General features: G+C 42.5%; 1 protein-coding gene across 4 annotated transcripts in view; it reads left to right on the plus strand.

The window, feature by feature from the left end:
* Nucleotides 1-21,246, plus strand: part of ULK4 (unc-51 like kinase 4) — an 892,004-nt gene that overhangs the window by 498,170 nt on the left and 372,588 nt on the right. For all 4 annotated transcript variants that reach the window (XM_068236316.1, XM_068236318.1, XM_068236315.1 and 1 more), the window contains one exon: nucleotides 21,126-21,218. In XM_068236316.1, coding sequence (XP_068092417.1) covers nucleotides 21,126-21,218 — 93 coding nt within the window. The remainder of the gene's footprint in view (nucleotides 1-21,125; nucleotides 21,219-21,246) is intronic.

Consider the following 21,246-nt stretch of genomic DNA (forward strand, 5'->3'; position numbering starts at 1 on the left):
ATAGGGTAAACAGCTGAGCTTTTTTTTTTAGGAGTAGCTAGAGGAAGGATTAGCGTTAGGAGGAGGTAGAATATCAGCTTCCCCAGGCGCCAAAGGAAAAGGTGCCTTGTATTTTGTACTCCTGTTGTGAACTTAGTATTGATATCCTGTTAATGGAGTAGATGTGTGTGCAAGTCTCACACCTTTTCTGTCAGTGGGGGATGCTCTATTCTATTCTATTCTGGTCTGTTTAACCTCCCTGGCGGTAAGCCTAACACAGTGTCGGGCTAGCCGCCGCAGGGGATCATATGGCCCCGGGAGGATTTTTTTTAATAAAATGTGTTTTATATTCTTCAGCTACCACTTGGCTAGCTAACTATGCCCCCCAAGTGCCTCTGGTCCCCTCCGATCGCCGCCACAATACATACCCCCCAGGGATCCCGCATTGGCGCAGCCTCCCAATCAGCTCCAGGCTTCGCTATAGGGAGGATCGTGACTGCGCATGACGTCGATGACGTCATGCGTCATGTACAATCGTCGCCATAGCAACGAGTGAAGCTAATTGGGAAGCTGCGGCTCTTGCAGGATCGTGGACGGGTAAATATTACCGGCGGCGTTTGGGGGGGTCAGACCGGTGTCGGGGGACTTGCCGCACATAGTTAGCTAGCCTAGTGCTACCTAACTAATGGAAAACATTTTTTATTTAAAAAAATCCCTCCCGCAGACGCAGCCACTGCATCTGCGTACCGCCAGGGAGGTTAATGAACGCCTGACATTCAGAGAATATCTCAGAATATCTTTCTGTCATTCATACTTGTGTAAAATGGGAGGAAGTTCTTTTGCAATCTTTCTTAGGATTTCCAGGTGTGGGCTGTAGGTGACAACCAGTCACCTTTACTTTTTGGACAATTTTCCTAACCGCTCTGGCTGATATATATTTGTTAGTCTACCGAGCTGTGGCTTAGTATAAACAGAACCCCTCAATTTCCACTTCTTTATGAGAGTTTGAACACTGCTGATTGGCATTCTCAACTAACTGGATCTTTTTATAGCCTTTTCCAGTTTTATAAGGGTAAACATCCTTCTCTCTCAGGTCCTTTGACAGTTTTTTGCTTTCCCCATGGCTGTCCAGATAACTGTCAAGAGCCCAGAATCTCACTGACTTTTTATAGATAGAGTAACGTAATAACAAGCAAACAAGTTACAGGTGTGGACAATTATCCTTAATATCCAATTAAGCTGTGTGTGTCTGTGTTAACCTATGTGGGTATGGAATATTATCAGGCCCAAATATCAAGGGTCTGTAACCCATCTATCAAGCCATGTGGCGCTTCCACTTTTCATTATGATGTGTAAAAAAACAAACATGGCCAATAATATTTGCTTAAAAAAAACCTGTACTGTATTTACAGTTATTACAACTATATTTACTTTTGAGTATAATTCTACCACTGTTCGGTGGTAAATGGAGCAGACTTGTAAATGGAGGAGATCTCATTGATGCCGGTGATCACTGGGACCTAGAAGGGAGATGAATGAGAGGTTCCCATTCATTCATCTAACGAACGGCAGCGGAAACGAGCGAGCAGGAGGGAGCGTGGCGGCACGATCGCTACTGAATCTGAGAATGATTTTGGACAAAAAAAACAGTGATCATTCTCGCTGCTCGAGTACGCATTGGTTCAGGGGACCTCTGTCCCCTGCCAACAATCCCCCCCTGTCTCTGGGACCACGATCGCAGCAAACTGCACGGACGTGAGACTCACGTCCCTGTGGCTAGAGCAGCAGCAGCCGCAGACGTGAGACTTACGTCCGTGTGCCTGAAAAGGTTAAAGTGTTCTATTCAAATCCTTTTTCCCCAGTTGCTTTTTTGACTGATTTTCTTGACCACCCCGCGGTCACAATGCAGCCCCCCCAAACCTGTCAACATTCAGGGCTTGCTCACTCTACCAGTGCATTTCTAAGTGTTGGTTATTCAAACAACTCTTGCTAATGCAATTCTATGAGTATGTTCTCACTTGAAAATTGCATTTTTGTTTAATCACCCGTAGCATTACATTAGCAAGAGCTTTTCAATTCACTGGTGCTTAAAAAGCTCTTGTTGTAGTGTGAACCAAGCCTCACAGGTGATTTCCTTGATTATGATTACTACACAGTAGAAATCTGGGACACACTACAGGGTTATTGGAAAGTTTGGACATAATTAAAAAAAAACCATCAGAATAGGGTACGTGAAATTTGACTGTTTCATCTGGAATGATGTCAAGCCTAATTGAATAAAGCTTATTTTAATGGGATACTGTGTCGGATGTTTGTCTACTCTGCAAATATTTTTCTCTAATCATCCTGAGCACGCTCATACATTGAGAAGTACCCGACCCTACAAGCCTACTCTCCCTTAATATACTGTATACGTGGCTGATACAGCCAGTGCCACAGTGCCAGTTTCTTTTTTCTCTCTGACAATACATTATACCTTAAAGAACATTACAAAACTAGCATTGCATGGGGCACACAGTGGTTTCATCCGACATTGACCGCAGCTACTTTTTGAACTTCCACACTGCAGCTCCACGAAACCCAGTTAAAATACAATTCTGAATGGTGCACTACTTTTATATGAGTATTGGGAAACTGTATCCCAGCAGTGCTGTCTGCTTTACAAATGCATAATTTGGCTGGAAGCGTATTCATCTTGATGATAAATGCACATAGACTTATCTGAAAATATTATCTTCATTCCTAATCCAATGGCTGGCTAAGGCAGTCTTGTCATTCACTGTATAGTCATTGTTAATCAGACATTGACTGTCATCAGAAGTGCTTTTTGTCACACATACTGAATAAGTACAGACAGATACATCTAAAATAATATAATCTACCATTCTCTGGACACCTTAAGCTTTTTGAAATGATGTGATGTTTGGCAGATCAGACTAGTTATCTAAAGGTGCCTACATGTGTTGTAACTTTTCAGGATTTTTCAATCATTTTCAATGGTAACAACTGAAAATTAATGAAATACCTTCCAAAGAACCAACATACAAATGTGTCAGTTCAGTCAAAAGTCTGCCTCTCTGATCCTGTTTTAACAAAACAAATGTACAGTGTACACATTTAACATATTGGACTTTCAGTTAATTCAGCAAAAATGATCATCCAACCCCCAAGAGAAAGGAACATTTGGATTCGCTTGTGTGTGGACATTGGATTCGCTTGTGTGTGGAATACTATATTTTAAAATCCTACAGAAAGAAGAATCAGGTTCCTGCATAGCTTATCAAATCAGCAAACTTTATTAAAAGTGTTTTATCACACAACAAAACAGATACACAGCGGTTCTGCATACCTTTATGTTCTCAGTAAAGCAGCCACTTTATTGATAGTGCATTTTCAGGTGTGCAAAATGTCAGTTATTTAATGGTGGACCAGAAAGGTAATTCTTCTCAGCTGGGATTTTTCAAACAATAGCACCTTTACAGGTTCTAACACCTTTTCATCCAATCCAAATCTACCTAAAAGATTTGGTTGCATATAGTTGGAGGGCCAAACATACATTTTGGGGCCAGTTGCTCAGCTTAGCGACATAGAAGGCAGAAAGTGAGCCTGTGTCCAACTGTTTATAAACTTAGTCAGAATAACCCTTTCCAATCCTTTTTCCTGATCACCCACATCCCCTTTGGCCCTTATATTTTCTAGGGTGCTTGGGAGGATGTAATCAGGAAAAAGGACCAGGACACTCAGTGCTACTACACAGGATCAAAGTGTCAGACTTTGTCCGCCACTTTGATCCACAAAGGAGGACATCGTGACCAGACACAACAGAGGCAGCAGCTCCTCCACAATTTGTAGTAAGGTGGCAGATTTGCTGGGGAGAAGGCGTGCGCAACAGCAGCGTATGGGGCCAGCGATGATCAGAGTATCAGACGTACTCCAACACTTTGATCAGAAGGAGATGACACTGCGCCGGACTTTATCAGTAACAGCGACATCAAGTTTTTTTTTCTATGTTGGACTATGTCTGACATAGGTTCCATGTGAGAAAATGCCAATGTCTGACATAGTCAGACATAAGATTGTTATTATGGCCTGATATGCCAGGCCAATGATTCCTTATACAATTGGAATTAGATTGGACTGTGATAGATTCCTACCTTGGTAAACTAAATTTTTGAGGAAATATATTGAATATTGAAAACATTGATACACAAGCACTGCACTGCTCAATATAACGCAGTGCTATGGACCATCCATCCATCACCCCTTTCCTGCCACGCCCCTTTCCAACATGTCCAATATTGGATTCAGGGAAAAAAAGGGCGCCACCATAGGCTCGAATTTATTTATTGTTAATATGGCGCCCAAAGCAAAAAAAAGGACGCCCAATAAGTATCGCTAACAACATTAGAACATTAAAGCTTTTGAAATATGTTATCGTTTTAGAAGCTTGCAATGTTATAGTTTTTGTCATATTATTTCGCTTGTATGTACAGATTGTACGTTATCAAATATAGTATGGTTTCTATGTGTCTGAGGGTGTTTGTGCAGGGGGGGTGGTTAGGGTTAAGCAACACTGGGGGGGGGGGGGTTAGGTTTAGGAACCACCAAGGGAAGGTTCTTTGTGAGAGCAGGGTTGGCTGTATTGTCGAATTACGTAACTATTTGTAACTTTAATATCTTTTCATTTTAATCTCCTGTCTGTTTTAAAACGGTATTTATCATTAACCTATCTTGTTAACACTGTTTATCGTTATTTAGATTTAGTTATCCACCGGCACCAATTTGTTATCCAGCCGGGCTTTTTTTTTCTGGTGCCCTTTTTTCATGCACCCCCAATCAGGCTTTAACCATTTCAGCCCGCGGGTTGTTTTCACCTTATGGACAAGAGGAATTTTCACGTTTCTGCGCTCCTCCCATTCATTCTCCAATAACTTTATCACTAATTATCCCAACAAAATGATCTATACCTTGCTTTTTCTGCCACCAATTAGGCTTTCTTTGGGTGGTACATTTTGCTAAGTATTATTTTATTCTAAATGCATTTTAATGGGAATAATACGAAACAAATGGAAAAAAATCACTATTTCTCAGTTTTTGGGCATTATAGTTTTAAAATAATACCTGTTACCGTAATTAAAATCCACATATTTTATTTGCCCATTTGTCCCAGTTATTGCAATGTTAAAATGATATCCCTAGTACAATCTATGGTGACAAATATTTTATTTAGAAATGAAGGTGCATTTTTTCAGTTTTACATCCATCACTAATCACATGCCCATAATTTAATAATAATATATCCTCTTGACATACATATTAAAAAATTCTTCGCCCCTACTGTGTGTAGGTGTAACTTTACTATTTGGCCACAAGATGTCCTTGCGCATTACTTTCTATAAGCATACAATAAGTACACTACATTGGAAGTAATGTGTTACAGTGTAACTAGGAAAGTGACGCAGGCATCCATTTATGCCCGTGATCACAGTGCCCTAGAGGGGAGACACTGTTCCCATTCATTAATCTAACGATCGTCGGCGGTAACGAGCGAGCAGGAGGCGGCGAGGTGGTACTATTTAAGAATGAGCATTGTTTTTAAACAAAAACAGTTATTATTCTCGGTGGACAAGAATGGAGTGGCTCAGGGGACTTTTGTCCCTTCCCACCAATCCCCCCTGTTGCCGGGACCATCGCCATTGTGGGCTTCTGCCCGCACGATCGTAAGCACAGCCCCCAAACTGCTTGGACATGACTATCGCGTCCCTGCGGCTGTAGCAGCTGCCGCTGCGGACATGAGGTTTATGTCCCAGTGGCAGAAATGGTTATCAGTAAACTACAGAGAGTTGGTTGAAAGGGAATTGATCAGTTATATTGATGCAATACATTTTTGTCAGATTCAATCAAAGTGATTTTATTGGTCAGATCTTGATCAGAAAGATTGATGTGTATAGCCAGTTTAGGTCTGAGCCATAAATTATGCCCACCTCCTGCCCAGAGGCGTAGCTAAGGAACTTTTGGCCCCCCAAGCACTCTACACATATAGCATACCAAAACCTGTCAATGACAACCACAGTGTCTGGTGCAAGTAGGGGATGGGAAACAGTTTGTTAATGATTACTACTATTTAACCTCCTGGGCGATATACAATAAAATCGCCAGGGAGGCAGCACAGCACTTTTTTGTAAATTTTTTTTTAATCCTCTAGCTAGACTAGCGCTAGCTACATGATAGCCGCTGTGCAGCGGCATCCCCCCACCCCTTCTGATCGCCTCCGGCAATCAGAGCAAACAGGAAATCCCGTTCAGAACGGGATTTCCTGTTTGGCTTCCCCCCTCGCCATGGCGACGATCGGGATGACGTCATCCACGTCATGGCGTCGGAGCGAGTCCCGATCCACCCCTTAGCGCTGCCTGGCGGTGATTGGCCAGGTTGCACACGGGGTCTCGGCGGGGGCCCTCTAACGCGCCGGGTAGCGGTGAATCGGCGCGGAGCGGCATCGATCGGCATTTACACGCAGCTAGCAAAGTGCTAGCTGCATGTAACAAAAAAAAATGTAAATCGGCCCACCAGGGCCGGAGAAATCCTCTGCGGTGGTTTACCCCGAGCTCAGCTCAGGATTATCGCCCAGGAGGTTAAAGCATCTATAGAAGTGGTTATTACCAGCACAGGACCAATAGAGATCTCATATTGTGTTTGAGGAAGAGCCCCTCAGGGGCCCTCTGGCACAAGGGCCCCGGTGCGGTTAAAGCCTCTACACCCACTATTGCTACGTCACTGCCCCTTCACTAAGCATTGTAAAACTTGCACCACCTCTAGTCATGCTATATTGGTATAATTGGATTACAAGGTTCCTGTCTATTAACAGCGGGCCAATGGTAGAAATTAGGAAGGAAGAAGTGGGCACAATTTAAGACTCAGACCTTTGTCTCTTTCCATAAACAGATGGATATTCGTTTTAATAGAGTCCTAGTAGCAGTTTTTGTTCTGTGTGAATGTTCATAGAATTTGGTGAGTAAACAGACTATTTTACTTTAGGTGATTTTGAACTGTAGTTTGTTCTCCTTAGCATGGTAAATCTAAATTCAAGTCCAGTGCAATCTTTTACTCCCTAAAGTTATGTAAACTTATATAACTACAAAGTAGGTATACATTTGCTCCTGCTTCCTTAAGACAGTGATGATTTAGGCTGTCCTTAGGAAACCCAAAATAGTTTGTGGATATGTATTATTTAAAAGACCATTTGACTAGGATAATGCATAGGCTAATATTTACCCTGGACGAGTATTCCCTTTAAGGTGTTCCTGGAAGATAGAATTTTCAGAATGAAGCTAATCTCGGTTTTTAAAATTTATCTACCAAAACCACTGCAGTCATGAAATGTCAGGAACCGGCCTCTGAAGGCATATGTTTGCATTAAATTGCTTGTTGGTTGTCATCCAACTCCAGATTGGTTCTATCATAATCATATGCTATGCATATTTGGTTTAATAATTTCAGTGAAAATAAATATTGTTGGATTAGAAAAAAAAAACATGGGAGAATTCACAGTAACAGTGAAATAGCTGCAGGTTGTACTGTTAACAATATAATCATGTTCTAGTAATGTAAATTATATTGAAGTGTTTCATCATGTAGAGTTTGTGCAGTTGTTCTTATATTAATATACATCCTTTCACCCAATTACATTTATTTCATTAAATAGTAATCCCTTCAGCTCTTGCTGGTTCATCGTTTGACAGCTGTCACAACCTTTCATAAACTTCGCAGTTATCAGCTTCTTCCAATGGAAACTCCAGTTTGAGTGACCTGAATTAAATCCGGAAAACTGGATGGGATGAGGATACTTAGTTAAAAAGTGTGTGTGCTTATATTGCATTGAAATATAGTTTAATTAAAAGTTATCTATTATTCAGCAGCTCTACTGAGCATTATATTTTTCTGACTCAAGAAACGTTCTGCATTAGCAACAGAGTTATTCAAATAAATGCAAAATCATAAAGGAGAAGGACATAGTGGACAAAACTGCTGTTGTCCAGACTATTTCTTGATATCCACATGTTTGAATCGAAGCCTGCAATTTTAGGATAATAGTGATTTTTTTTCACCATAAAGAGACTCTGAAGTCTCTTTTTTTACCTTCTTTTAACTATCCTCTTCAGCTTTAATGCCAGAGTTAAATCTCTGCATCCCCACGGCAGAGGAGTGATATATTACCTCGTAAACGACCTGCAAAGTTCTACGACTTCGCAGATCATACTGCCCTGGCACGCATGGCTTCTCTTCCTGGAGAGGCTGAGCTTTGAGCTGTAGCTCAGCCTCTCCGCAATCAATCTCTACAGATCTCTGCCTCCTCCCCGCCCCTCTCAGTGAAAGAAGACTGAGAGGGGCGGAGAGAGGCAGCTATCCGCAGAGATTGACTGCGGAGGAGGCAGAGCTACAGTGTAAAGCTCAGCCTCTTCGAGGAAGTGAAGCCCTGCACAGCCCGGGAGCTTTGCAGGGCTTATCTCTGATAATAAATCACTCCTCTGCTGCGGGGATGCGGCGATTTAACTCTGTCATTAAAGCTGAAGAGGATAGTTAAACAAAAGAAGGTAAAAAAAGTCTTTAAGTCATATACTTAGAGTGCTGTTGTAAATACTGCAGAAAAAATAATAATCTGATTTGTTATAGCAGTGCTGTTCAAATGTCCGGATATTGCCGGCACCTGAATTGATTATTCTCTAGCAATTCCGGCTGCATCCTATGGCCTATGGCATTGCCCAAATCAGACACAGTGCAACCCTGAGGGGGCGGCCAAACAGATCTGACTCTACTCTATCAGACCCTGCTTTAAGCCTGCTCATGAACTCAGTCAGACTGTCCATGTGCAAGATTCATACTTACTAGCATTGTGATGCTCCAATCGCAGAGCAGGTAGTGACAGCCCAGATGAGACACAAATATGCCAGCCCTAACCACTCAGATCAGTACGCTAACATTGCGGTTGTACTGGGCAGAATGTTTCACTGCTGTGCAACAGGTTTTTTTCCCCAGGGGGAGTTCTTTGAGTAGGACACATAATGTGTGAGACAAATGTGCCCACAAACTTCTCCTCTGCCTCAGCCCAGCCTTAAAGAGACTGCGTAACAAAAATTGCATCCTGTTTTTTATCATCCTACAAGTTCCAAAAGCTATTCTAATGTGTTCTGGCTTACTGCAACACTTTGTACTATCACAGTCTCTGTAATAAATCAATGTATCTTTCCCTTGTCAGACTTGTCAGCCTGTGTCTGGAAGGCTGCCAAGTTCTTCAGTGTTGTGGTTCTGCTATGAACTCCCCCCTCAGGGGGGAAAGAAACACACAATTGATCTCTTGAGATTCAAAAGGAAGGCTGTATACAGCCTGCTTGTGTATGAATGTATTTTCTATGTGTGGATATACTGTACATCAACCTACTTCCTGTTTTGGTGGCCATTTTGTTTGTTTATAAACAAACTTTTCAAAGCTGTTTTTAACCACTTTTAATGCGGCGGGGAGCGGCGAAATTATGACAGAGGGGAATAGGAGATGTCCCCTAACGCACTGGTATGTTTACTTTTGTGCGATTTTAACAATACAGATTCTCTTTAAGTATGCAATTAGGCTTCTGGCAATCAGTGTACCATTTATGAAATGTATCTGGTAGATTTGATGGCTTTGTATAAATATACAAATAAGAATACCTTATCGTTGAACCATGGGAATCTTAGTAACTGAATGTGAATTTCTTAAAAGCATGTGTTATAAGTGATAGTTTGTGTTTTAAAGTTAGTTTAGAATTGGCCTGAGGTTAGTAATTATAGGCGAAATGTAATCAACACATTATAGCCAGACAGTTGCACCACACGCAGCCAGCTGTTAACTAATAAGCCTCTGGCTTGTGGTTTAAAACGTTTCACAGTGGTCTTAAATGGTCTTCCTATATAAGTAAAATCTTTGCAATTTTAAAACCAATCATCTCAGAAAAATGGAACGATGTGAGACTGAAAGCTAGTTTGTGTTTCAGCATTTTTAGAGTCCTGTAAAATATTTGCTAATCTTCATATTATGGGTGCAGTCTTTTAATAAATTGTACTTTCTTCTGAAGGCTATAGAAATTGCTTTTGCTTTGAATTACTGTAACCCACTGCTTGTTTACTCATGTATAACAGTACCCATATATTTGTTCTTTTCATAAATACTTTCCGTATCTGCAGAATGTGAGGAACTTTGTGTCCAAGTACAATGGGTTTATTTTTATGTCATAGAAACACATTTTTCAGTCTGTAGCCTTGTGGAAATTGCAACCAAATTACAAAGAGATAATTAACAAAGGATACGTGAAATCTAAAAAGCTTTAGCAAAGCAGTGCTTTTGAAGTGAAGAAAAATTAAATGAAAATATTTTTTCATGCTTTATATACAACTGTACACTGTATTGTTACTTTTCTGTACTGAAGCAAAATGCGCATTGCTGTAGAAAGTTTTTTTCACATAACAAGCAGCTTGCTGTGATTTTATGTAGCTGTATAAATCCACCTCATGTCAAAATAACTTCCAGATTCAGCCATTGTGAATGGTTAAAGTATACCTTGGATCACAGAACTAGGATGGTATTGCTCTCCATGTGACCAGGCGAAAATTTAGTAGACTGTTAATTGTAGAAATGTTTACATTGTAACTTGATGGTTTCCCCTTTCAGTTGCTCAAAAAGTGTACCCTCTTTCCTCCTACCTGACACCAATGTTTGTTTTGTTCCTTTTCATAAAAGCATAGTCAGAGGGATGCACTGCCAGCCTTACTTCTATAGCTGGTTACACAAGCATGATGACTGTTGCTTGCTGGGATAGGAACTCAATCTCACAAAAACCGTTAAGCAGAATACCCAAGCAGCTCGGGGTGACCCAAAACTACTGGGAAATTATATATGGAACTAAAAAAGACCGAAAAGCCCTCCTACTAAAAAGCAATGCTCAGTGTAGTTTGCCTTCTTAAAGGGAACCTAAACTGAGAAGTTATGGATGTTTCCTTTTAAACAATACAAGTTGCCTGGCAATCCTGCTGCTCTCTTTGGCTGCAGCAATGGCTGAAACACAGACCTGAAACAAGCGAGCAGCTAATCCAGTCTGACTTCAGTCAGTGCACCTGATCTGCTTGCTTGTTCAGGGGCTTTGGCTGAAAGTATTAGATACACAGGATCAGCAGGAGAGTCAGACAACTGGTATTATTTTAAAAGGAAAAATCCATATCCTTCTCAGTTTAGATTCCTTTTAACCCTCCTGGCGGTCTATTAAAAACCGCCAGGGGGCAGCGCAGCCGGTTTTTTAGATTTTTTTTCTTTTTTAAATCATGTAGCGCGCCTAGGGCTCGCTACATGATAGCTTCTGTGCAGCGGCATCCCCCTACCCTCTTCGATCGCCCCCGGCGATGGGCGATCAGTAAATCCTGTTCAAAGAACGGGATTTCCTGGAGGGCTTCCCCCGTCGCCATGGCGTCATGGACGTCGTGACGTCTAAGGGAGTCCCGATCCACCCCTCAGCGCTGCCTGGCGCTGATAGGCCAGGCAGCGCAGGGGTCTAGGGGGGGGGGGGGCTCTGCGGCGACGCGGATAGCTCACGCAGCTAGCAAAGTGCTAGCTGCGTGCAGCAAAAAAAAAATATTTCACAAATCGGCCCAGCAGGGCCTGAGAAAACCTCCTGCGCGGCTTACCCCGAACTACGTTCGGGGTTACCGCCAGGAAGGTTAAAGTGGAGCTGTCAGCCATACTATCTCAGAATAAAACCCCACATATATAAGTAGATAAATACTTGCTCTACTTACATAACATATGTTTAGCACTGTCCACATTTTTATTGTAGTGATTTTTCTATAGTAAAAAAAAAAGAAAATCCTTCTTCGGATTCTCCATTTCAACTGCGTCTATCTTGAAGCCAATCTTGATGTAATTTCCTTCCTTACTCTCATCTGCCTGATTGTGTATGCATTGCCTGTCCTCCTACTAGTCTTCAGGCACTCCCACCCTGCTCTGCAATAGAAAGTGCATTGTCTCAGCATGGGAAATATTGGCCAATCGGAGAGGAACAGAGGTGTGGCAGGGGAAAACGGGGGAGAAAAAGGCTTATGAGGCTGCATTAGTTAAGTCGGAGAGCAAAGTAAAGAGGCAAAAAAAGACAACCCAGCATGCCCTGCAACAATGTACCAAATAAGAGTAGGTAAACTGGGGAATGATCATTTATCAACAAGAAATGTACTAATGATTTTAACTTTTGAATTGCCTGGTTAGCATATTTGTTACTTGTTTACTAGATATAAATAGATTTTTGATTTTATGCTCGACATTTACACTTTGAAACAGAAGGTATTTACGATAATTCAGCAGTCTCCCACAATGCGTCACTACTGAATATGCTAATTATCTCTTTAAGGCCCTTGAAGCCAGGCTTACATCCAGAAGTGCTGGTGTCTAGCAAACCTACAGTTTATAAAATTTACAGATCCATATCAACCCAACATGCAAACAGCTTGTTTTGGACTTTTGGTTTTCCTCAGTGCATGACAGGGATTGATATACTAAGAAAGTATAGGGGACTAGAAGAGACTGAAAAACCCTCCTACTAAAAAGAAATGCTCAGTGTAGTTTGCCTTCTTTAAACAGAAGGTATTTGCCTTAAGTCAGCCTTATGTAAGCGACTGTGGTCTCCCATAGTGCATCGCTACTGAATATGCAAATTATCTTTTTGTGCCCATGAAGCCAGGCTTGCATCCACAACCCCTGGTGTATAGCACACCTATGGCTCTGTAAATGTTATAAGGTATAGGTTTGCTATTCACCAGCAGTTCTGAATGCAAGCCTGACTTCAGGAGCATAAAGAGATAATTTGCATTTTCAGTAGTGATGCATTGTGGGAGACCATAGGTGCTTACTTAAAGCTGAATTATCGCAAATGCCTTCTGTTTTAAGAATGGTGTAACAATTGGTGTCAGCAAGAGCTGGATTCTGATTATTAGGTGATCTGCAGTATCACCTATAATGCAGATATATACCTGATTATATGGTGATCTGCAAAATCACCAATAATACTGGTATACCAACAGCTAATGTGATAGTAAAGAATAGTGCTTGGTGCAACAGTAGTACTGACAGGTAAACCTATGCCACACCAGAGGAGCTGGTGGGCACTAACAGTACAAAACCCCTCACCAGAGACTAGGGCCCTCTGGTGAGAGTAGAGTGGTCAGACTAATCGAGTTGGCAATAGGCTGGCAGATACGGTACAAAGTCAGAAGGCAAAGGCAGGAAGGTTTAGCAGGCAGAGTCGGCAACAAGATCAGATGGGCAGAAGTACAGAATCACTGAGAGTAAGGATAGTCAGAGCTAGCAAGAGTCATACACAGATAATACAATAATCAGTTATAATTATGGCTATCAAACAATCCTAGCACTGTGTGAAATCCCCAGTTTCCTCCCGGATCAAAGCACACCGGATCTAACTACGGTCTGAGCGCTAACACGAAGTATTCGCAACAGCAGACAAGTTGGGAGTGATTCAGGGAAGCTTAAGAAGCAGAGGAGACCCCTCCGGCACGCCCTCTGTCATCAACCAATGAGGAGCGGCGAGCGTCTCCTCTGACATCAGCCGATCAGCCGGTCAGCTGACGCGCCTCCTCCCGGCATAAAGGTCTCGTCTATGCGTGCGCACGCGACATTGCAACCCTATGTGCTGCTGACAAACCCGTCCTCGGCGTGCTAGACGTCCGAGGAGCGGATAGCTCGTTAGGCAGAGAAATGGAGATGGCTGCGGTGGTATCGCTGTTCACCGCAGCCGTCTCTTTCTTGTTTGTTACAAATGGAAACTACACAGGACAACAGTTTGCAGCTGAGTGTTAGTGACACACCTGTTGCTATGGAATAGGGAGGAGGAGATTCCAGAAGGCAGGATTAGGAGAACAATGAGTCCAGGAGTCAGTTGGGCATCATTGTTGCTAAAGATCTGGCATGCTGGGCTGATCTGCAGTCCAACATCTACAGTGGGTTGCAAAAGTATTCTGCCCCCTTGAGGTTTTCCACATTTTGTCACATTACTGCCACAAACATCAATTTCATTGGAATTCCACGTGAAAGACCAATACAAAGTGGTGTACATGTGAGAAGCGGAACGAAAATCATACATCATTCCAGCCATTTTTTACAAATAACTGCAAAGTGAGGTGTGCGTAATTATTCGGCCCCCTGAGTCAATACTTTGTAGAACCACCTTTTAGGGTATGTCTCTACCAGCTTTGCACATCTAGAGACTGAAAACCTTGCCCATTCTTCTTTGCAAAACAGCTCCAGCTCAGTCAGATTAGATGGACAGCGTTTGTGAACAGCAGTTTTCAGATCTTGCCACAGATTCTCGATTGGATTTAGATCTGGACTTTGACTGGGCCATTCTAACACATAGATATGTTTTGTTTCAAACCATTCCATTGTTGACCTGGCTTTATGTTTAGGGCCCTTGTCCTGCTGGAAGGTGAACCTCCGCCCCAGTCTCAAGTCTTTTGCAGTCTCCAAGAGGTTTTCTTACAAGTTTGCCCTGTATTTGGCTCCATCCATCTTCCCATCAACTCTGACCAGCTTCCCTGTCCCTGCTGAAGAGATGCACCCCCCGAGCATGATGCTGCCACCACCATATTTTACAGTGGGGATGGTGTGTTCAGAGTGATGTGCAGTGTTAGTTTTCCGCTACACATAGCGTTTTGCATTTTGGCCAAAAAGTTCCATTTTGGTCTCATCTGACCAGAGCACCTTTTTCCACATGGTTGCTGTGTCCCCCACATGGCTTGTGGCAAACTGCAAACAGGACTTCTTATGCTTTCTGTTAACAATGCCTTTCTTCTTGCCACTCTTCCATAAAAGCCATCTTTGTACAGAGCATGACTAATAGTTGTCCTATGGACAGAGTCTCCCACCTGAGCTGTAGATCTCTGCAGCTCGTCCAGAGTCATCATGGGCCTCTTGACTGCATTTCTGATCAGCGCTCTCCATGTTCGGCCTGTGAGTTTAGGTGGACGGTCTTGGTAGGTTTACAGTTGTGCCATACTCCTTCCATTTCTGAATGATCGCTTGAACAGTGCTCTGTGGGATGTTCAAGGCTTTGGAAATCGTTTTGTAGCCTAAGCCTGCTTTAAATTTCTCAATAACTTTATCCCTGACCTGTCTGGTGTGTTCTTTGGACTTCACAGGGTTGTTGCTCCCAATATTCTCTTAGACAACCTCTGAGGCCCTCACAGAGCAGCTGTATTTGTACTGACATTAGATTACAAACAGGTGCACTCTATTTATTCACTAGCACTCATCAGGCAACTTACTGCACTCAGATCAAAGGGGGACGAATAATTATGCACACACCACTTTGCAGTTATTTATTTGTAAAAAATGCTTGGAATCATGTATGATTTTCGTTCCACTTCTCACATGTACACCACTTTGTATTGGTCTTTCATGTGGAATTCCAATAAAATTGATTCATGTTTGTGGCAGTAATGTGACAAAATGTGGAAAACTTCAAGGGGGCCGAATACTTTTGCAACCCACTGTAGGTCTCTTCTCAGGCAAGTGTCATCTAGCATGTGTACTTGCCTAAACAGCTTGTGCAGCAGTCAGTGAGGATGGGGAGCGAAGAAAGCGTACTCTCCCATGCAGAAGTTTGATGAACTCTCCTGAAATCAAGCTGTTACGATTTCAGGCCAAGAAGTTAAAATGTAGACTTCTTATCTCAGAAGGGTGAATGAAAATAGGGCGCCAGGAAAAAAGGGCCCAGCTGGATAACAAATTGGCGTGACTGGATAATGAAATCTCAATAATAATAAACATCGTTAACAAAATTTGTTAACGATCAATACTGTTTTAAAACCGGAGATAAGATATTAATGAAAACAAATTAACTTTAAAAATCGTTACATAATTCAACAATACAGCTTGACCTAACCCTACTCTCACACAGAACCCTCCCCTAGTGGTACCTAACCGAACCACTCCCCCCCCCCCCACCCGGTGGTGCCTAATCGTAGCCACCCCCCAGTGGTGCCGCACCCTAACCACCCCCCTGGTGTTGGCTAACCACTCCCCCTGCACAGACACCCTAACACACTTAAAAATAATATGTTTGATAACGTAAAATCTGTACCCACAAATGATATAATATGACAAAAACTATAATGTTACAAGTTTCTAAAACAAAAACCTATTTCAAAAACTTTAATGTTCTATTTATCGGGCGCCCTTTTTTCAGTTTTTGGCGCCGTATTAATGATAAATGCATTAGAGTCTATGGTGGTGCCCCCTTTTCATCCGCTAGCCATCGGTGCCCTTTTTCCTGCTTCCTCTCAGACAAAATCTATCTGCCTTATTAAACCTCCCCTAGAGTGTTGTATCAAAAATATAAAAGTTGGACACTCACCTCATTAGTGAGAAGCCTGTGGATAATCCAGGGGCTTCCTCGGATCCTTCTCCAGGCCACCGATCCAGCGCAGGCTCTCTCTAAACCTATACAACTCAGCAGGTGGACTATGCTCTTTTTGACCAAATGCAGCTGTCAACAAACGTATGTGCATTGGCTTGTGTTATTAAGGTCCTTGCATTCCCAGGACAACAAGGTGCTACTGCCAGAGAAGCAAAGCCAAACTCCAGTAGCTTTGTTATACTGGGCATATGCAGACCATACTCTGGCATGCCCAGTGCAGATACGCTTGTTCACGGCTACGCTTCCAGCCAGAACATAAGGAAGGGCCCAGCAATAGATCGGTGGGCTGTGGTGGACTTTCCAGAAGCTTTTCACTAAAGAAGTATCTAACTTTTATATTCTTTTATGCTTCAGGATTGCTATAAGTAGGGAAAGGAAGCCAAAATAATATCATTTGAGAAAATGTTAGGCCAGTTTTACACCTAAGATCAACGGTTAGATGCAAGCAACGCATCGCACTGCAGAAACCAGCATTCATATGACCTAGTGTCACAGTGCTGCGAAAGGGTCATATGCATTGTGCCTCCCCCCTCCCAGTTAGTGACCTACTCTCTACTGCGGAGGGAATATGCCACTGGGATTTCCATTGGTCCATGAATGCACGCCTCGTTGCACCACGTTTCCGTTGTTCACACTTGCTGCATTACCCATTGACTTGCATTGTCACATAATCCGTGAAGTAGGCCTGGATCATGCGGCAATGGCTGCAGGCTTTCCGTTGGGAGTGCAGCAGTTTAGATACTTCCTGTGCACCGCGCGGTTTAGACACTTCCTGTGTATACTTCCTGTGTCACATCCCATTAAGGGCTTGATTCATCAAGCTGCACTACTAAAGCAGTGCAGCTTAATCGGAAGAGCGATAGCTCATCTCACGCTATGCTGGGGTAGTACAGGAGTGCACGTAAGTTACCAATGCACGCTACGCTATCGCAGCATACCATGCGCTGAGCTTGCGCTCCTCTCATTAACCTGTGCTGCTTTAGCAGCACGGCTTGATGAATCAAGCCCAAGGTAACTTGCATGGTCATAGACTTGCATGACCACAGACTGGCATGGCTCCTGTGGCGGGAAAGTGTAACAGGAGAAATGCATCAGTCAGGTGTAAAAGGGTCATAAAAATCACTCTATATTTGTTACAAGAGGGTTTATGTAGAAGGAAAAACCAAATCTGTTAAATGTCAGAATTTTTCAGTTAGTTTCTTAATGCGTTTGCTGTATCTGCTACACAGCTGGTGGGGAATACACCTATAATCTCTACCTGCATGCCAGAGCATTACTAAGTGAGCAACATTGTTTACAGGTTAAAAATTAGCCCACTATTAGTTTACACTGTCTATGTGTTCCTAAGGCTGAGGTTCTTCTTGTAGCGGGATCGCATGTGACCAACAGTTAAGGGACAGTGTAGTGTCTGCTCCGATGGTCCACTGTGGCCCGGCTAAAGCCCGATGCAGATGTGTCACCCCCATAGGCTATATGGTGAATGCATCCATCTGCCTGGGATTATCGCAGACTGCACGGAAGTGCGTTCTGTTTACCGCAACGGATCTCACAGATTTGTTGCAGACTGACAAGTGTGAATGGCTCCTAAATATAAAATAGGATCCATTCACTGTCCGTTTTGCAATGAGAGGAGAATGGACAAAAAAATGTCCGTTCCCAGCTCAAGTGCAACACAGCCAGATGTAATCAAAATTGCCTGTTCTACAGTAAAATAAAAAGAAAATGTTACCGTATTTGTTTAATAATGCGCATTGACATCAGATAGGGTGAGTAATTTCTTTGTCTTTTGTTTTAGTGTATTCCTGTACTTGCCTTGTGAACATTATTACATTTCCCCCTTTCCTTCAGAAGCGTGAATATTGCTGGAATGCATAGGGGATTGATTCTGCTGCCTGGGTTTTAACACTGAAATGTCCATACTGTAATCCTGTAATGAAATGTGCTTACTGGCAATGTATCAGGACATACACCACTGAACAAAGCTGAGTTTAAGCTCATATTAGATGTTATTTACTGTGGCTGAGATGAGCTGTTTGCTGTAAATTATACAGTCTGACTTATGTCAGTTTGTTCTTTATTCTTGCTGAACATCTGTGAATCAGCACTGTTTGGATCTGAAAAAGGGAGTGCATGGCCAAATACTTAAACCTGTAGAACTACTGTTGATGCAGACTCTTCTCACATACAGTACTCAACTGTTGTCTTAGCACTGTGTATTAAAGGATTTCATAAACCATATATGAAGTCAAAGTCTACATGAGCAATATGCATCCTCATGAAATGATTTTTATGTATTTTTCATTTTTTTTTCCACAAAAAAACAACAACATTCAGGCTAGGTTCACAGTGGGGCGTTGCGTTTAGGGGACGTTATAGGGCACATAACGTGCCCCTAACGCAACACCTGGTGCTCTCTGATGTGGACGTCAGAGTGAGCCGCGTTGTGCAGCTCACTCTGGCGTCTGTGATGCCGTGATGCGTACTCTTGGACGCATGCGGCATCACGTGGTCCCGCCCGGCCAATCGCCGCACAGAGCGGCGCTCCAGGAAGTAAACACTGCACGTCACACCGTGCAGTGAATATTAATTAGCCATGTGCCCGGCCGCTCTCCTCTCCTCCCCAACATGACTGAGCATGTGCAAACAGTCTAACGCGGCTTAGCCACCTATAACGCACTGCATGCAGTACTTTCTGTTGACGTGGAGCGTTACAATGTAACGCAACGTGGGTACTGTGAACAGCCCATTGATTTTTCATTACTGTGCGGTGGGGCTGCGTTACAGGCTGCACTAACGTGCGCCTGTAACGTCCCACTGTGAACCTAGCCTCATGCATAAGTAGGACACTTACAGTATGTACAAGAAAACAGACCCAAATCAATGTCCCTTTTGTGGGGGGTTTTCTGCCGGTTTAAAATTGATGGTGTTACTCAAAGATTACTAAACTATCAAATGTTCCCGGCTGGAATTACAACTCAGTCCCTATAGGTACAGATGGACTGGTACCAAAATCGTGCATCCTTTGTGCTGATCCACTCTTAAAGAAGCTCAAGTTGAAATAAATGGACTTGAAAGAAGAAGCGATAACTGCACTGCAAGAAAGTCATTTACATGTGCAACCTCAAGAGCTAGTAATTGTGCATAATCCAGCTTGCTTCTGTGTGGCAGTCTTAACTGGGAGGTGAGAGAGCTGGAAGACTGCAACATGCAATGGAATGGGGCAGCATTGGCCATATTCAGTCAACTCTTTTGGTATCCGTTGCTTTTAGGTGTACATGCCTACAGTGTTTGTTGGTGAATCCGGCCTGCAAACACTATGTTGCTGAAAGAATAGCTCACACTTACTATGCAGGGCAACTGCTTCAGATCTCTAAAATACAGGGCTCATTATAACAGGGTAGAGATTGACAATATAATGTATTCTATGTTAAATAGGTGGTATAGCTCTATGGGTCTGATGCACAAAACAGCAGTAAATTTGCCATGCACAAGTAGCACATGGCAATTTTTACTAATGCCAAGGGAGCAGTGTGTTATGCCATTAGAGCAACACATGTTACCGGCGTGCCCATGGCATTATTACCTGCGCTAGCACATTTACCACTGCTTCCTGCATCACTCCGTATATGTGATATTTGGCCATTAGGTAAATATTTATTATTTTATTACCCCTTTCACACTTGTGCTATGAATTCACATTTGTATTTTTCCACATGTGCATGCAGTGTAATGCGAATTTGCTATCAATAACATTTAAATGTGTTTTTCACAAAATCCACCTTAAAAACAGAATGCAAAAAAATTCTGATGCGAAAATCTAGATGCTGCTAATAAGGTTTTTCTTTGCAAAGGTACATGTGATTTGTAATTAATATAGTACGCACTTGGAAAATGCAGACAATTACATATGCCGTTAGTGTAAATGATCCCTGTGCAAAAATGCAGATTATTCAACTATAAAAAGCATTTGATAAAAGAAGCATGTGTTGAAGCTGTTCAAACACAGATGCCTGTTTGCAATTATGTAGGAAATTCCTAATAGGCATTATCAGAATATTAAGCCAGGAAATTTAGACATAGATGTGCAAACAAGATCAATATCTACCTGATATTATTCATGAACTTCCTTGCCACAATACTTTATTACTATACAGATGGGGGTGAGGGGTGTTGGAAGAAGAGTGCATGTTTAAATATTAGATAAAAGGAGACTGAGAGGAATATCAGGAAATAAAAATTGCAGTTAATTGCTTTAGGGCCCATTTCCACTAGCCGCTGTGCATCCTACGAGACGCGTGGCGGCACTTCCTGTTGTGTGCGTAGGCAGCTGAATTCCGAAAAATGTGGCATGCAAGGTTATGGGATTCGCTGCCACTCGTGCGGAAAAATGCTGCAATGTCTGGCGAATCGCTATGGCAATTGATTGGGACGGCGGCGGCATTATCCCCTATGGCAAAGTTTCGCTGCATGATTTGCCTGCGGGGAAATTCTGCGGCTTCAGCCTGATTTCTGCACTAGATACATTATTTCCATGTACCTTTATACATGATTTCAGATGTTTTTTTTCATAGTCAATAATAATTGCATATTTGTTGTGCTATAGAGTTTTACCGCATAGTTGACGACTATTGTCCTGTGTTCTAGGTATGAGAGAATTCTCCTTGAGCCGGACCCAGTACCTGTGTATGCTTTAAAACTATTGGTGCCTTTGACTGAATATAGTCCTACTTTTATCAGGTAAATGTTATTTACTTTTATGGATAAA

This window comes from Hyperolius riggenbachi, chromosome 5 (genome assembly GCF_040937935.1).
Source record: "Hyperolius riggenbachi isolate aHypRig1 chromosome 5, aHypRig1.pri, whole genome shotgun sequence".
Lineage (NCBI taxonomy): Eukaryota > Metazoa > Chordata > Amphibia > Anura > Hyperoliidae > Hyperolius > Hyperolius riggenbachi.